Below are 14,608 nucleotides of genomic sequence, written 5' to 3' on the forward strand. Positions count from 1 at the left end.
CCCCCCCCATCCCCACCAACTCTACAGTTAACACATGATCCTTTGTATTTCTTGCCTTCCATTTCCCTTGGGTAGATGGGTGAGTTGGTGGGGTTTCCTGGTTTGGGGTTTCTTGTGCTAATCTCTGTATTGTTCCAATTTTAGTATATAGGCTGCCAAAGTGAGCACATTTATAAAATATTTCAAATCTTTAAAGAGGCAGACAGATGCAGTCTACTCACCACTAAGCTTCACAAAGAGAACATTATGAGTACAGTTGAAGCCCCGGTGTACCCCTCTCGAATAATATCCCCCACCCCCTTCTGCTGTCATAACTGCTATCTGGAATTTAGTGTTTATCTTTCCTAGGCAATTTTTATACCTTTACTATATGATATTTGTATGCTTCAGCAATATATAGTATTGTTTTGCATTTTGGGGTCTCATATTTTATGTAGTCTTCTGCAACCTGCTTTTCTCATTCAATCTGCCTGTTTGCTTCTTACACTTCATTTGGAATATTTCTTCCAGTGTTAAACTATTCTCGATACCAGTGTACAGTGTTACCATGTAATAGTGTTTGGCCCTGAAAATACAATTAGAAATGGCTCAGATTGAAAAATTTTATATGTGTCAAATTAACATATAATATAGTGTGTTAACTGTTAAACATATTTGTTTTATTTCAGGTTATAATATAACTTATCCTCTCATGCTTTTTCCCTGCCCCTTCTCCCCAAATCATCAACAGTAGAAAAAGAAGGAGAAGGAAACATGTCAGGACACAAATGGTAAGTAATGCGTTGTCTTTTCCAAAGTGGGAGAGGCTAATGAAAGAGGAAAGCACATAGTATATGCTCAATAAATGTCTGTTGAATAGAAAAATCAAGAGTCACATTAGCAGTAAATAATCTATTAGCCCCTATCCAATATGGGCTATAGTCAAGTTCAACATCCCTTCTAAATGAAATATGGAAACCAAATAACCAAATATAAGTTCTTATGTAACATATATTCTCTAAGAAATTAATTTATGTACAGCGTTTCTCCTGAGAATCTAATGGCTTTTCTTACTACCAGTTTTTCAGATCAGATAAGCTGATATATTTTTTTTAGCGCTTTTTTATTTACAACTTCTTAGTGTTACCAGGGAACTTGATGTATAGCAGCTATAAAATAATGAGTGAACACAGACTCAGACTCATTAATTTATACCTGTGACTTCAACCTTCATGAACGCTCGGGAGGCAATCATAGTCGGGAGATGCTGCTGCTGAATAAAATGTAATCGTGGCCCTGTTCAGCACTGTCCTTTACATGCCTGTAGCACATCTCAGCAGCACGTTGAACTTCTTATACATCTGGGTCTGCCTCACACAGTGTTTCTGAACCCTTTTGAACCCGTGACGCACCAGGCAAGCAGATCTTTGTCATGTTTTATCTCTAATTCGTAGCCTGAAAAAAAATGCGATGTATATTTTCATGTTTCAAATGTACAATTAATTATAATAAGGAATAAACTTTTTAATCCCTCCTCTCTCAGTAAAGAAGTAATCAGACCCAAGGCCTCTGTAATATCAAATGTCAAACATTAAGAGAATTTTTGCGTGTCTTAAAATGTAATGAATTTTAAAAGGTAATTAATAAATGGCTGAGGGATTTAGTTACCCTGAGTATCCCCATTTGACAGCCCTCTAACCAAGAGTTGTCGGACTCTTTTTCATAATTATTCCATCTTGGCTCATTAAGACAAAGGGGTGGCTCCATCCTGTGACCCTCATAATGGCTGTCATATCCTGGCAGCTGGCCAGGGAAGTAGGTAGTCACCCACCTAAGAGAGACGGGAGAGCCCCGAGAAGTGGGTCCTTCCTCTCACTCACTCTGCCCCTTCATTGCTTGCTGCCAAAATGCAGGGGCTGCAGAGAACGTTGAATGGAGCACTGGACTTGGATTAAGAGGCCTGGGGGCGCCCGGGTGGCTCAGTCGTTAAGTGTCTGCCTTCGGCTCAGGGCATGATCCCGGAGTTCTGGGATCGAGCCCCACGTCGGGCTCTTCCACTGGGAGCCTGCTTCTTCCTCTCCCACTCCCCCTGCTTGTGTTCCCTCTCTCACTGCCTGTCTCTCTCTCTGTCAAATAAATAAATAAAATCTAAAAAAAAAAAAAAAAAGGCCTGGATTTTAATCGTGTGTGACTTTGGGCAGAATTCTTAAGCTTTTGAAACCTAAGATGCCTCATTTGTTAAACGACAAAGGTGAGGTGTGTTCACCAGGTCTCTGAAGTCCCTTTGTTTTCTGGGTTTTTTTTTCAAAATGGAATTTTTTTTCTGTTCATCCATGACCTTTCACCAAAAATAAGTAAATAAATAGAAGATACAATACAAAGAAGTCCACCCTGTTCTCCACTTCTAAAAATTCTCTTTCCTTGAAATAACCAATTTTGGAAGGTATATCCTCCCAGTCTTGTAGTGCACATATTATGTAGAGAGATTCTCTCTCTTACATAAAAGTTATATGTTTTTTCCACTCATTTTCTCTGAGGTGAGCTCATAGTAAAATTTTTTTCATTTAAAGTATAGCGGACACACAGTGTTACATTAGTTTCAACTGTACAGCGTAGTGATTTGACAAGTCTATACACATAAAAAAACTTGTAAATAATGCAGAAACTATGAAAGTCCCCCAAATCCTCCTTCACTAATGATAACCTTTGTAAAGAAGTTATTTGCAACCCCTTTTGACTTTTTAAGAATAAATGTGTGGGTTGAAAATTGTAAATGTTATCTGGAAGGAGAGTATAAATCATTAAGTTTCAAGGTACAGGTATTTTTATATAGTGGTGTAAAGCAACTTGTGTTTTAGGACTCAGGTCTGGCACATTTTGATTGCTGATAGCGCAGAGTGGAAGAAAGTACATGTCTGCAGAGAGGAGAAACCAGGGGTCCTGTGTGGACATATGAAATAGGAATTCTAGGGGTGCCTGGGTGGCTCAGTGGGTTAAGTGTCAACCTTTGGCTCAGGTCATGATCTCAGGGTCCTCGGATGAGTCCCACATTGGACTCCCTGCTGAGCAGGGAGTCTGCTTCTTCCCCTCCCCCTGCTCGTGTTCTCTCTCTCTCTCTCTTTTTCAAATAAATAAATAAATCTTTAAAAAACAAAAACAAAAACAGGAACTCTAGACCAGAGGAGTATGCAAACAACGTGGGGAGGGGTGGAGCCCTAATGGCAACATTTCTGTCGATATTTGAGGTGTTCTGGTCTTTTATATAATTCTATTTCATTCTCAATTTTTTTCTAATTTCTTCCTTACATACTTTGTTTTTCTTTTTTAAAAGATTTTATTTATTTATTTAAGAGAAAGAGAGCATGCGCAGGGGCAGAGGCAGAGGGAGAGAGAGAGGGAGAAGCAGACTCCCCACCAAGCAGGGAGCCTGATGGTGGGGCTCGATCCCAGGACCCTAGGATTATGACCTGAGCCAAAGGCAGACACTTAAGTGACTGAGCCACCCAGGCACCCCTTATATACTTTCTTCCTTACATACTTTTTAATTTGATCTTTACTATGTCCTTCCTGAAGAATGGCTTCTTCCTACCTGTATTTTAAACATTTATGTTTAAGAATGTAAGGTTTTAATATCAGAAATCATTAACAGAGCTTTCAAAAAAATTTTTTTTAATTTTCATTTGACTATGGTAAGACTATTTAACATGAGATCTGCCCTTTTAACAAAGTTTTAAGTGTACACTACAGTATTATTAACTATAGGTGCAGTGTCATATGGGAGATCTCTAGAATTTACTCATCGTGCATAATTGAGACCTTACACGCCTTCATTAAGAGTTTTCCATTTCCCTCTCACCCCATCCAGCCTCTGGTAACCGCTGTTCTGTTCTCTGATTCTATGAGTTTGAGCTTTAGGTACCTCTGGGACAGATTTTAAACGTGCTATTTTTCACCCCCTTATCTCTACTTTTCTGCCTTCACGTCAGTGTTGGCCATAGTGCTGGAGTGGAGAGAACTTTGGTGTCCAGCTTTATCGCTGACCCACTGGGTGGTTTGAGCCCCACACCCTACCTGGTTAGGCCTCACTTTCTCTACTTGGAAAAGGAGTATGTCCAACGTGCTGATAGCTAAACTCCTCAAGGTGTAATTTCTTGATGTCCTGCAAAAGCTACTTGATTTCCTCACTAACTTTTAAGGTTTCAGAGTACATTAACATTGGCTAACTTTTTTGGTGTAATAATCACACAAGAAAGTATCTTTGTTTATGAATGTTGTGTAATACAATGTTTAGATAAATTCATTCACACTAAAATAGCTCATCTCTATGAAAGTCAGGAATAAAATACCTCTTTAAATGTGTTTTTTAGCAGTTATCCCTGGGACTTACAGGATCGATATACTCAAGATAAGTCAGTAGTAAATAAGATGCAGCAGAAGTATTGGGAAACGAAGCAGGCCTTTATTAAAGCCACAGGGAAGAAGGAAGATGAGCATGTCGTTGCCTCCGATGCAGACCTGGATGCCAAGCTGGAGGTAAGCTGTTCTTGCTCTCAGTCCCAGCACAGCCCCTCGCCAGGGTCACAGTCCTAGACTGTACAAACCTGGACAAACGTAGGTGTGCTTTATATTTGAAAACATACTGCAAACAACTAGTTCATGAGGAAAAAATCTAAGGTGAGGTAAATTCAATCCCAGCATGTTTTTTAAAAAACCTACAAATTCTTGGGGCGCCTGGGTAGCGCAGTCGTTAAAGCGTCTGCCTTCGGCTCAGGGCGTGATCCTGGCGTTCCGGGATCGAGTCCCACATCGGGCTCCTCCGCTGGGAGCCTGCTTCTTCCTCTCCCACTCCCCCTGCTTGTGTTCCCTCTCTCGCTGGCTGTCTCTGTCAAATAAATAAATAAATAAAATCTTTAAAAAAAAAAAAAAAAAAACCTACAAATTCTCATGTAACCACCAGCATGCTTTAGTTAATTTGTTTTTTAAGTGCTTTAATGCATTGCATGTGGTAAACTCTCAATAAATGTTTGTTGTTTGTTGAAAAAAATTAATGCAACTAAAGAGCCATTGCACAGGATATCAACACTAGGGGTCAGGCAAATGCTTTCATTTTTAAAAAAGAGAAAAGGACAACAGCACAAGATCCTGGAAAGTAGAGTCTAATACACTTGGTATTGAGCCCTGGAAAATTCTAGAATGAATGAACTAAGCAGATATTTAGTTAGACTAGTTAATAATACAGTAAGCTGAATTCCTATCTGGTTGATTCCCAAATACTAACATAACTGGTAAAAGGTGCACTAATCCCTGTCTTGCAGGACATTCTGCCAAGTTTAGATTAAAATTTAAAAAGCATACTTATCACTTCCATGAGAAATACTATGTTACATGACATAAGAATTCAAAATGATCTCTAAATTTAACATACCAGGTTAAGTTAGTGAACTTGAACATTTTACAGGACTAAAGTAAAAAGCCCAGGGTTTCAAAAAACTTCCTGAGAAGGGTGGCCAGGATGGTAGAAACCATGGTTATACTGGAACAGAGAGGTTTAAGGGGAGCCTAGCTGTTGATTGCATAGAAAGTTCTGTCATTTGGATGAGGGATAATTCATTCTATGCGTCTTCGGGGAAAACCAGACCCAGGGTCCCTATTCATAGTATGTATCTCTCATGGAATTATCTCACGTGTTTATGTGTTTGTCTGCCCTCCCTCCACTAAGAGATCCATATCAGCATTATTCACCACAGTATCCTCAGCCAGACACATAGTACCCGTTCAGTAAATAGTAACTGAATCAGTGTACATGTTAATGCAATTAATAATCGTTCCCAACCCTTTCCCCTGTTAGTGGAATTGTTCAAATTGAAGCTGGGCTTCATAGGGGTGTTCTAATGGAGATGGCTATAAGGGAGAAACGTGGAACCAGGAGGTATCTGTTCTGATTTTAGTGTTCTTCATGCAACTGCAATGATTACAAGTTGCATATGCTTTTTATGTCTCGTACCTTTATTTTTTTTCTTTTTAACAACGTAACAAATACAGGCATTATTCAGAAAGAATTGAACATATAATTATCATTATACACAATACAGTAATTTTATATTTATGCTTAGGCTCTTGCAGCATTTTTACTGAACTAACTGTACTTTAATCAAAACAGCCGCTGTCCTAGGCACATAACATCTAAGTACTTATCTGTGACTAATAATATTACATAAATGAGGTTTCTGTCACATGTTTAAACTTGTGTTGATGTTTATAGAGAGAATGGATTCCATCAATAAAACATACGTACATTACATGCAGACCTTTTTGATATGTTCTTACCCTAAGTTATCCACAAAAGGCTAGCTTATGAAACAAGAGCTTTTGTTTCTCTAGCACAGGACAAGTTTCTGTGCCAAGTTATAATAATGGTCAAATTCTACTGTAATTTGTTGGGGGGTTAATATAGAAATGTTGCACTAAGTTTATGTGTCAAAATTGGTTGTTAATAAAATCATTTTCTCAAAAACATCCCTTAAGTACAAGAACAGATAAAACTAACCTGTGACAACAGGCAGGTCTTTTAGGAGGGGCCACAGCAGAGTCACTGGTCAGTGGTTTCTTAGTTTGGGTGTGGTTGCAAGAGTGTATGCAGTTTCCAGACCTGCAAAATGGAATGTTCCAGAGCTGTGCATTTTACTGCCTTTCATTTACACCTCAGTTTTTAAAAAATGAACAGTGACAACAGAACAGCTCCTGAACATACTTTTTGAACTCCCTTGCTCCTATATTCAGAAATTACTGTGTGTTGGTGGTTTAGGGTCCATAATCCTGATTATCAAGCATTTGTTAAGGAAGAAATTCAGACTGCTGATTTTCTGTTTTGTTTTATGGTAAAGGGTTTTGTGTTTTTTTTTTTTTCTTTCTCTTTTCTAAACAGGTAGAGGGCACAGAGTAATGAAATGAGATTTAGCAAAATTTATATTCTTCATGACCAAGTTTTATTGTATTAAGCATTTCTGGGAATGGTTTTTAATGTTTTAAGTATGTATACATGCATCTATTTTTATTAGATAATTGGTCATATTTATTATGAAGCAGATCATCTGTTTTAAGTCAAGGAGTGAAGTGCTTCATAATACTAAAACACAACTATTACATCACCATGGCCAATAAGCTAAAAGAGAGAGAGGGAAAGCCTCATTAGGTGGCTCTTCAGAGGCAGAATGTTTGCCAGGCTTTCTAACTGATACCAGCTGTGGTCTTTGGCTGGTGGACAGAAGATGGAGAAAGTGTGAAGTATCTGTTTGAACTTCTCTTGAGCTTGTCTGGGTTTTTGAAGCAAAGACCAGGACCACTGTTAGTTAAAATCTAGTTGGATTCTTCTCAGTATAGCCCACATGCTTTTCCCTTACTTTCTTCTGTTACAGCCTTGGCATTACATTAGGTTTCTTGGTATGTCTTATGAAATCATTGGGAAAATAGGGAGTGATAAGGACTGCTAGCTAAACTCCATTTTACCAGATGTCTTCTAAATGGAACATTCAACTAACTGATTTTTGTTTGCTGTTTATAGAGTTTAAGTATACCATAAAATGCATTAGGTTCACAAAATAAGCAAATGTCGTATTTTAAATATGAATCTTAATTGAGGGATCCTACATTTTAAAAAAGGCAAAATGGTAAAAGAAAGAAATTAAATTATGAATGAATATTGGGTCTCCGGTTTACCATGTCTTCTAATTGGGCCCTTCATTTAGGATTTCTGTTTTTCAATAATCTGGAGGAAATCAGTGTTCTGCAGATCTTAATTTAGATCACAGAAATGATGAATTCCAATAAATGTAGATTAATAGGAGCATATTTAAAGACTTTGGTCACAGTTCCTGCATAGTACACCACATAACACAAAGCATACTTAGGCTTGTGATCTTGTTGTCAGTGGGCCAATCAAACACTGTGGTTATGTTCAGATAATAATTTTTATTTCACTGCTATCTTTTAATTTAGCATTTTGTTTGTTTTTTTATTATAGCTGTTTCACTCAATTCAGAGAACCTGTTTGGACTTGTCTAAAGCAATCGTACTCTATCAAAAGAGAATATGTTGTAAGTATACCCTAAGTATGAATATTGATCAGATAAATGGTAAGAAATAGGATATTTTGGCTTAATATATCATTTCATATGTTGAGGAAGTAAGAGAAGGAAATTACTATTTAGGAGTGTCTGTCTTTGCTCTTTAATTGGTGGGGAGGAGGGCCTCTAGTAATTTTATCAGAAATCCTTTACATAGATTGTTTATCTTTCAATGCCAGTAACCGTAACAACTTTATATTGGACCTCTCGTGAGTAAGTACATGCCATTTATTTTCCTAATTATAAAAAAGTTTTCTCAGTTTTACGTGTGGGTTTTCTAAAATTTTGGATTGTTTTTATTTGATTGTCCTGACTTTAATATCCAGATTTGTTCCCCTTAAAATGGAGAGAGAAAGCACATACTGGTTATTTATTAACTGTATTTTGTTGACAGCTCGTCTTCATGAGCATTTTTTAAGTTGGAGATTAGGTTATTGGGGAACAAGATTCTGCCTGAAAGTTATTACCAACAGTTACCTCTGAAATGCTAAATATCAAGTTGTGTGTTAGTATGTTTTAAAATTTCCTTTTGTAGGTGATTTAATAGTATAATTTCTATATTTCTGAGACTCGAACATAGGAAGTTTTTCTGTTTCTGACTGCTGCTGGACCTCTTTGCAATAATCACAAAGTAACAATTGGTAGTTTTCCTTCATTAGTCTTTGTTAGGACTGTTGTGGGGAAGTACAAAGTCCTAGGATTTAGAGGCAGAATTTCATAAATTTTCTGTTACTGATTACTAAGTGTTTGAGCTAAGACTTCTCCAGGGCTATAATTCCATACTCTTGAGTTCTGAGGAAATCAGGACACACGACACGTATCCCCCACCATTTCTCTGTCCCACATCCAGTCAGTCCTAAATAGCAGTCCATTTTGTCTCCTGAATAGCTTTCAGAGTCTCCTTTCTCTCTCCATGTCTACTATCACTACTTTAGTTCATGCCACTACCATCACTCTGCTACTTGATTTCTGTATCAGCTTCCTAAATGATCTCCCTGCGGCACCACGCCCCCCCTCCCCAGCCCACTGTCTACTCCACAAAGAGCTCCCAATGATCTAAGCTAGAACAATTTGAACAACAAAATAAATAACAATAGTATTGGATTATAACCCATAGAGTAAAGTAGATATCCATTAAGTCAGTGTGGAAATAGACAAACAGGGGAGAAAAACTTCTTGTAATTCTGGTTGATAAATATAGAAAGAATGAGGGAACCATAAAATCTCCATTAGGCAAATACCACATTAGGTTCACTGGAACATGGCACAATCAGTGAGCAAAAGTTTGAGGAGAAACTGGGTATTTGCATAGCGTCATATATTTCCCTTCAAGATTTTTAATAATTACAAAAGGAAGAAATCATAGTTTTACTGTGGACTAACTCAGTAGACATCACCTGAATCAAGTGATTGACGTCACTAGTGAGAATGTGTGTCGGTATCATGTGGTCCTGGTATTCTACACTAAGAAGGCCACTTCACATCTGTGGTTTCCTTCCCCAAAATCTGCAACCTCAGTCTAATTATGAGAAATAAGACAAACCCAAATTGAGGGACATTCTGCGCAATACCTAACCAGTACTCTTAAAGGGCACAAAGGTCACAAAAGACAAGATAGGCGGCGAAACTCACAGATCGATGGAGACTAAGGAATCTTGACAACTTAACCTCAGATCCTGGATTCGATCTTAGAAGACAAGGGACATTAGTGAGGAAACTGATAAAATTCAAATAAGGTTATAGTTTAGTTAATAGTACTATACCGATGTTAATACCCTAGTTTTGATAATTGTACCATGGTATGTAAGATGCTAATGTTAGGGGAAGCTGAAGAAGGGTATACAGGAACTCTGTATTCTATTTACAGTTTTTCTATAAGCTTAAAATTATTGCAAAAAAAAAAAAAAAGCTTTAAAAATGTACATTGGATCATGTTGCTTCTCTGCTGTATAGCTTCCAGTAGAACGTAAGGTGAGATCCAGACTTCCATACCATAGTCTATAAATTCCTACATGATCTGGCCCAGCTTGCATCTCCAGCCACTTTTGCCATTACCCACCATGTCACCTGAGGCCTTTTGCACTCACTGTTTCCTCTGTCTGAAATGTTGCCAGCCTCATCATCTCAAGAGTGGCCCCTTCTTGCCATTCAGAGCCCAGCCTAATGGTCACCTGCTCAGAGAGGCTTTTCCTGACCGCCCAGCCCAATGCAGCTTCTCTCACTCCCCTTCTCTTATTGCTTCTATCTGGCATTTTTCTTTTTGTGTTTGTGATTATGGATTTTTTTTATTTTCTGTCTTCTGTTACACAAACAAAAGCCCCATAAAAGAGGGGACCTTGCGTGTCTTGTCCATCTCTATATTCCCAGTGGCAAGACCAGTGCCTAGTACATATTAGATCATCCATAAATCTGTGCTGAGTGAATTAATGCTGCCAAGCTAATTGGTTTTATAGTTCTTTAGTTCCCTTTTTAGGATACATCTGAAAATCTAATCAGCAATTAAAAATGCACAGGATCTTTTTTGTGTGTGTTTCTGAATTCTTCAGTTAGACCTTTTAAGTGGAAACTGGCAAGTCATCTGATACCTGTGTTGCACCTGAATTTTAAACTTTTATAAATTAATTTCAGTATTTGAATTTTAAAGTTAAAATTAAGGAATGAACATCCCTTCTTGGAAAATGACACTCATCACTTAGTAACCCAAGCTAGAGTCTGATGAGGCCAAAACGTTTTCTGCCTCCCTCTGAGCAACACTGCCAATTAATCAGGGTCCAGCTCTTAAAAGGGAACCTCTTTCCCACCCCAAATTTAATCGTCAAGTGCATAAAATAACAAAAAATAATTTTTCAAATTCTTCAACCTACTTAGAGTTATTTAGGAAAGAGTACATTTCACCAACTGTATAATCATTTAGGTAACCATGAATTGGTTTCTTCCTAGCCTTAGGCTAAATGTGTTCATTTGTATGTGACTTGAGACTTCAAGGTAAAAAAGGTGACAGTAGACTCATGCTATTATGAACAAAAATGTGAAATTGCTCTCTATAGGGACATATTCATTGTGGAATTGAGTAAGTCCTATATTAGTAAGTAGAAAGAAGTTACAGAAGGTATTAAAAAACAACAAAACTTCTTATGATTATAGGTGTTTTTTTTAAATCTACATAGAATCATGGCATAAATATCAAATAAGCATTTAAAGCAAAATAAAGTAGGATAGGAGGTGGTAGGGAAAAAGTAAACTGTATGAGGATAATAAGACAAAAATTTTAGTTAATTTAATTTTACAAGCACTTAACAGTTCCCTGAATAAGACTTTATGCTCAGCATGGGGAATCCATAGTTGGATGAGGTCCCTGTCCTGAGAAAGTTAGAGTCTCATTGGATAGATAGACACATGCCCAACCACAAACACTCTAATATCAGATGCCAAGAAGGAGCTGCTGTCACAGAGAAACAGGGATTAACTACTTCATGGCCTTTGAACTTGATTCTTGAGGGACAGAGAGAAAGGAGGGTAGTCATTTATTTCTCAGGAAGAATGGATTCCAAAAGGCTCCTCCTCTGGAATGTTTAGTGTGAACTACAGTCACAAATTATTCCTCTATTCCTCCTCCCCCAATAACTAACAAGCCCAATAACTAACAAGTATAACCTTCACCTTTGGATTTGTGGTTCCTGGCTAATGCTTTCATTGGAGAGTTTATGGCAGGAATGGGATGCATTCTGGAGGAATTCTGGATTGTTTATGAAATGGGACAAGAATCCTAGTAGCATTTAAAAACCATTTTTAGAGACACATGATGTGTAAATGCATAAATACAGAGATGTGAAATAAGAATAGAGTTCAGATTAAGTCCATAGGAATGCTGTATTTAGAAAAGAAAACATTTAGGAAACTCAGTGTCACTCTTTGCTCAGCTGTTGGTAAATGTGGATTGGGGACCAGTGGCTGTGTAACAGTCCACTGTTCCATTGTTTGGAGACCCACTATTTTATAAATCAGCCCCACGTGTAGAGAAACAGAGTGTTTTGTTATTATAAATATTGATGCTATGATTATCTTTCCATATGCAGCTTTGTGCCCATTTCACTAATTCCTTGGAATGTACTCCTAACAGTAGAAGTGCACTTCAAATGATACATAGAATTCTGTAACAGTTTATGTTTACTGCCAAATGAATCTGCAGAAAGCATATACCAGTCACTAGCTCACAGCAGTGCCATCTCAAGTTGTCTTTAAAAATAAGGCCAAGATTGGGCATGACCAATTCACCGTTCCAGCTCTACATTTAAAAAACCCATGAACATGGGGTACGTGGTAGGCTCAGTCAGTTAAGCGTCCAACACTTGATCTCAGCTCAGGTCTTGATCTCAGGGTCATGAGTTCAAGCCCCATGTTGGGCTCCATGCTGGATGTGATGCCTACTTAAAATAAACCCACGAAGACATCAACCTGATTATCCCCCACCCTCAATCCCCACTCCCACTTCCAACCAAAAACCCATGTCATGAGTGAGGTATTGGAATTGCTTTTATTATCAAGTAGAGTGTAACTCAGAAAGCAGAGATCAAAAAGTCAGCGAGAGAGAATAAGCAGAGGAAACTGGCTCTATATTATAGGTAGCCACAAAAGATTCCCACAGTCATACTCGACTAACCCAATTTTTTTATTTCAGCTTGAAGCAGCACATTATCGGCTCTCTTTTCAGTGCAGAGGTCATTTTCTGGTTCTGATTACAGGGCACCAAACGCACTGACAGATGTACTCAAGTGAATTTGATCTCTCCTTTTGTAAATGGAGGGACAGCATGAAAGTTAAGTGGCGGGAGGGGGGAGCTTACCTTGTAGCTTGCCATGTGGATTTAATTTCATCCCGACTTCGCCTCTAAAAGAGTGAGGACCTTGTGGTGTGTCTCTCTGCTCTGTAATAAAAATGCTCATTGTTCATGGCTCCTTTTGGTCTTTCCTTCATCAGTCTTGTCTCAAGAAGAAAACGAACTGGGAAAATTTCTCCGATCCCAAGGCTTCCAAGATAAAACCAGAGCAGGAAAGATGATGCAAGCAACAGGAAAGGCTCTCTGCTTTTCTTCCCAGCAAAGGTGTGTGGCCTTCACTGGGGCTCCATATGGGGGTCGGCAGAGAATCTGGGATCCACCCAGCCATGGAGGGGACTCTCTTGTTCTCTAGAAGGCTCTTGCTCGAGACTGAGGACCTACTCTGTTCTCAGTTATTAGTGTGTTCTTAACTCTCTGATTAAGATAACATGTATGATTTTTTTTTCCTCCCAATAATTTTTAATTTTTTTTTTTTTCATATTTCTCCTGGTCTCTAGGGAGCATGTTATATGCCAATCACTGTGAGTGCTGCTCAGGCTTATGTTTGACCTTCAGCATTGCTCATACCAGTCAGTCTGGTCCCCTTCCAGCAGCTGATTAAAGCAGGAGCCTCAGACCAGGTGGAAGGGTTCCTTCTCTGCTCTCTGTGGGCCAATTAACTTTGGAGAGGTGGTGTTCACGATGCCCTGAACCATTCTGCTCAGACCCTGGACCAGCAACATCAGCAGCATCCCCTAGAAGCTTGTTAGAAATGCAGAGTCTAGGCCCCATCCCACAACTGCTGAATCCAAATCTGCATCTTAATGAGATCCCCAGTTGATTTCGATGCACATTTAAGTCTGAGAAGCTCTGGTAGAGAGGAAATTGTAGCAGATGAGTGACATTTTTTTTTTTAACACTCTCATGACTCATTTTTATGGTTGGTGTAGAATAAGCAAGAGCCCCTGCATATAGTTGCATTTTGTGCCTGAGAAAAGTGACACTCCTTCTCTATTCCTCCTCCCCCAATAACTAACAAGCCCGAAAATGTCACTCACTAATATTAGGCAAGATTATACCTAAATAAGGCATTGCAGGTAGTTTCCAAAAATTTTCAGCTATGAAAATTTCACTTATTCAAATATTCAACATTTTCTTCTAATTTCTCTTCTTTCCCTTCCCTGTGGGCCAAGAACAGGCGAGCAGCCTGTTACACAGGTGTTCCTGTGAAATCCTGAGAAAGGTGGAGTAGAGAAAGACCAACTGTGTCAGTTTCCCATGGTCCCACTCCTGGGTGTGTTGGTTCTGCCTGATAACATTTGGACCCTAACTTTGTGGGCAGTGCCAACTTTCATAGTTGAACAAAACCATGTCCAATAGTTCTGTATCCATTTCCCAAGAAAAGTGTTATTTATAATTTTCTATTGTACCTTTTAATCTTTTTTATAATTGTTTTTCTTTGTGAAAGTAATACTCATTGAAGAAAAGAAAACACAGACAAATCAGAAAAAAATGAAAAAACAATTAGAATTTTACTAATAGAGATGACCCACTTTTAACCCCTTCCTGGATATTTTCTATGCGTATATACTTCCCCCACCCTTACAAGATAATTGGTTCTCAGTCTTTCTGAGAGTAAATTCTCATATGCTAAACATATAATTATCACTAATTTCAGTGGGAAAAATTC

At 38.3% G+C, this 14,608-nt stretch overlaps 1 protein-coding gene across 6 annotated transcripts in view; it reads left to right on the forward strand.

Moving 5' to 3' along the window:
* ICA1 (islet cell autoantigen 1) overlaps positions 1-14,608 on the forward strand; it is a 138,428-nt gene that overhangs the window by 17,939 nt on the left and 105,881 nt on the right. For 3 of the 6 annotated variants that reach the window (XM_040644239.1, XM_040644245.1, XM_040644240.1), the window contains 4 exons: positions 669-770; positions 4,347-4,512; positions 8,000-8,072; positions 13,080-13,203. In XM_040644239.1, the coding sequence (XP_040500173.1) occupies positions 754-770; positions 4,347-4,512; positions 8,000-8,072; positions 13,080-13,203 (380 nt within the window). In that variant the 5' untranslated portion in view covers positions 669-753. The remainder of the gene's footprint in view (positions 1-668; positions 771-4,346; positions 4,513-7,999; positions 8,073-13,079; positions 13,204-14,608) is intronic. The other 3 variants (XM_040644244.1, XM_040644242.1, XM_040644243.1) reach the window with 2 other exon arrangements.

Source organism: Ursus maritimus, unplaced genomic scaffold, assembly GCF_017311325.1.
Source record: "Ursus maritimus isolate PB19 unplaced genomic scaffold, ASM1731132v1 scaffold_3, whole genome shotgun sequence".
In the NCBI taxonomy this organism is placed as follows: domain Eukaryota; kingdom Metazoa; phylum Chordata; class Mammalia; order Carnivora; family Ursidae; genus Ursus; species Ursus maritimus.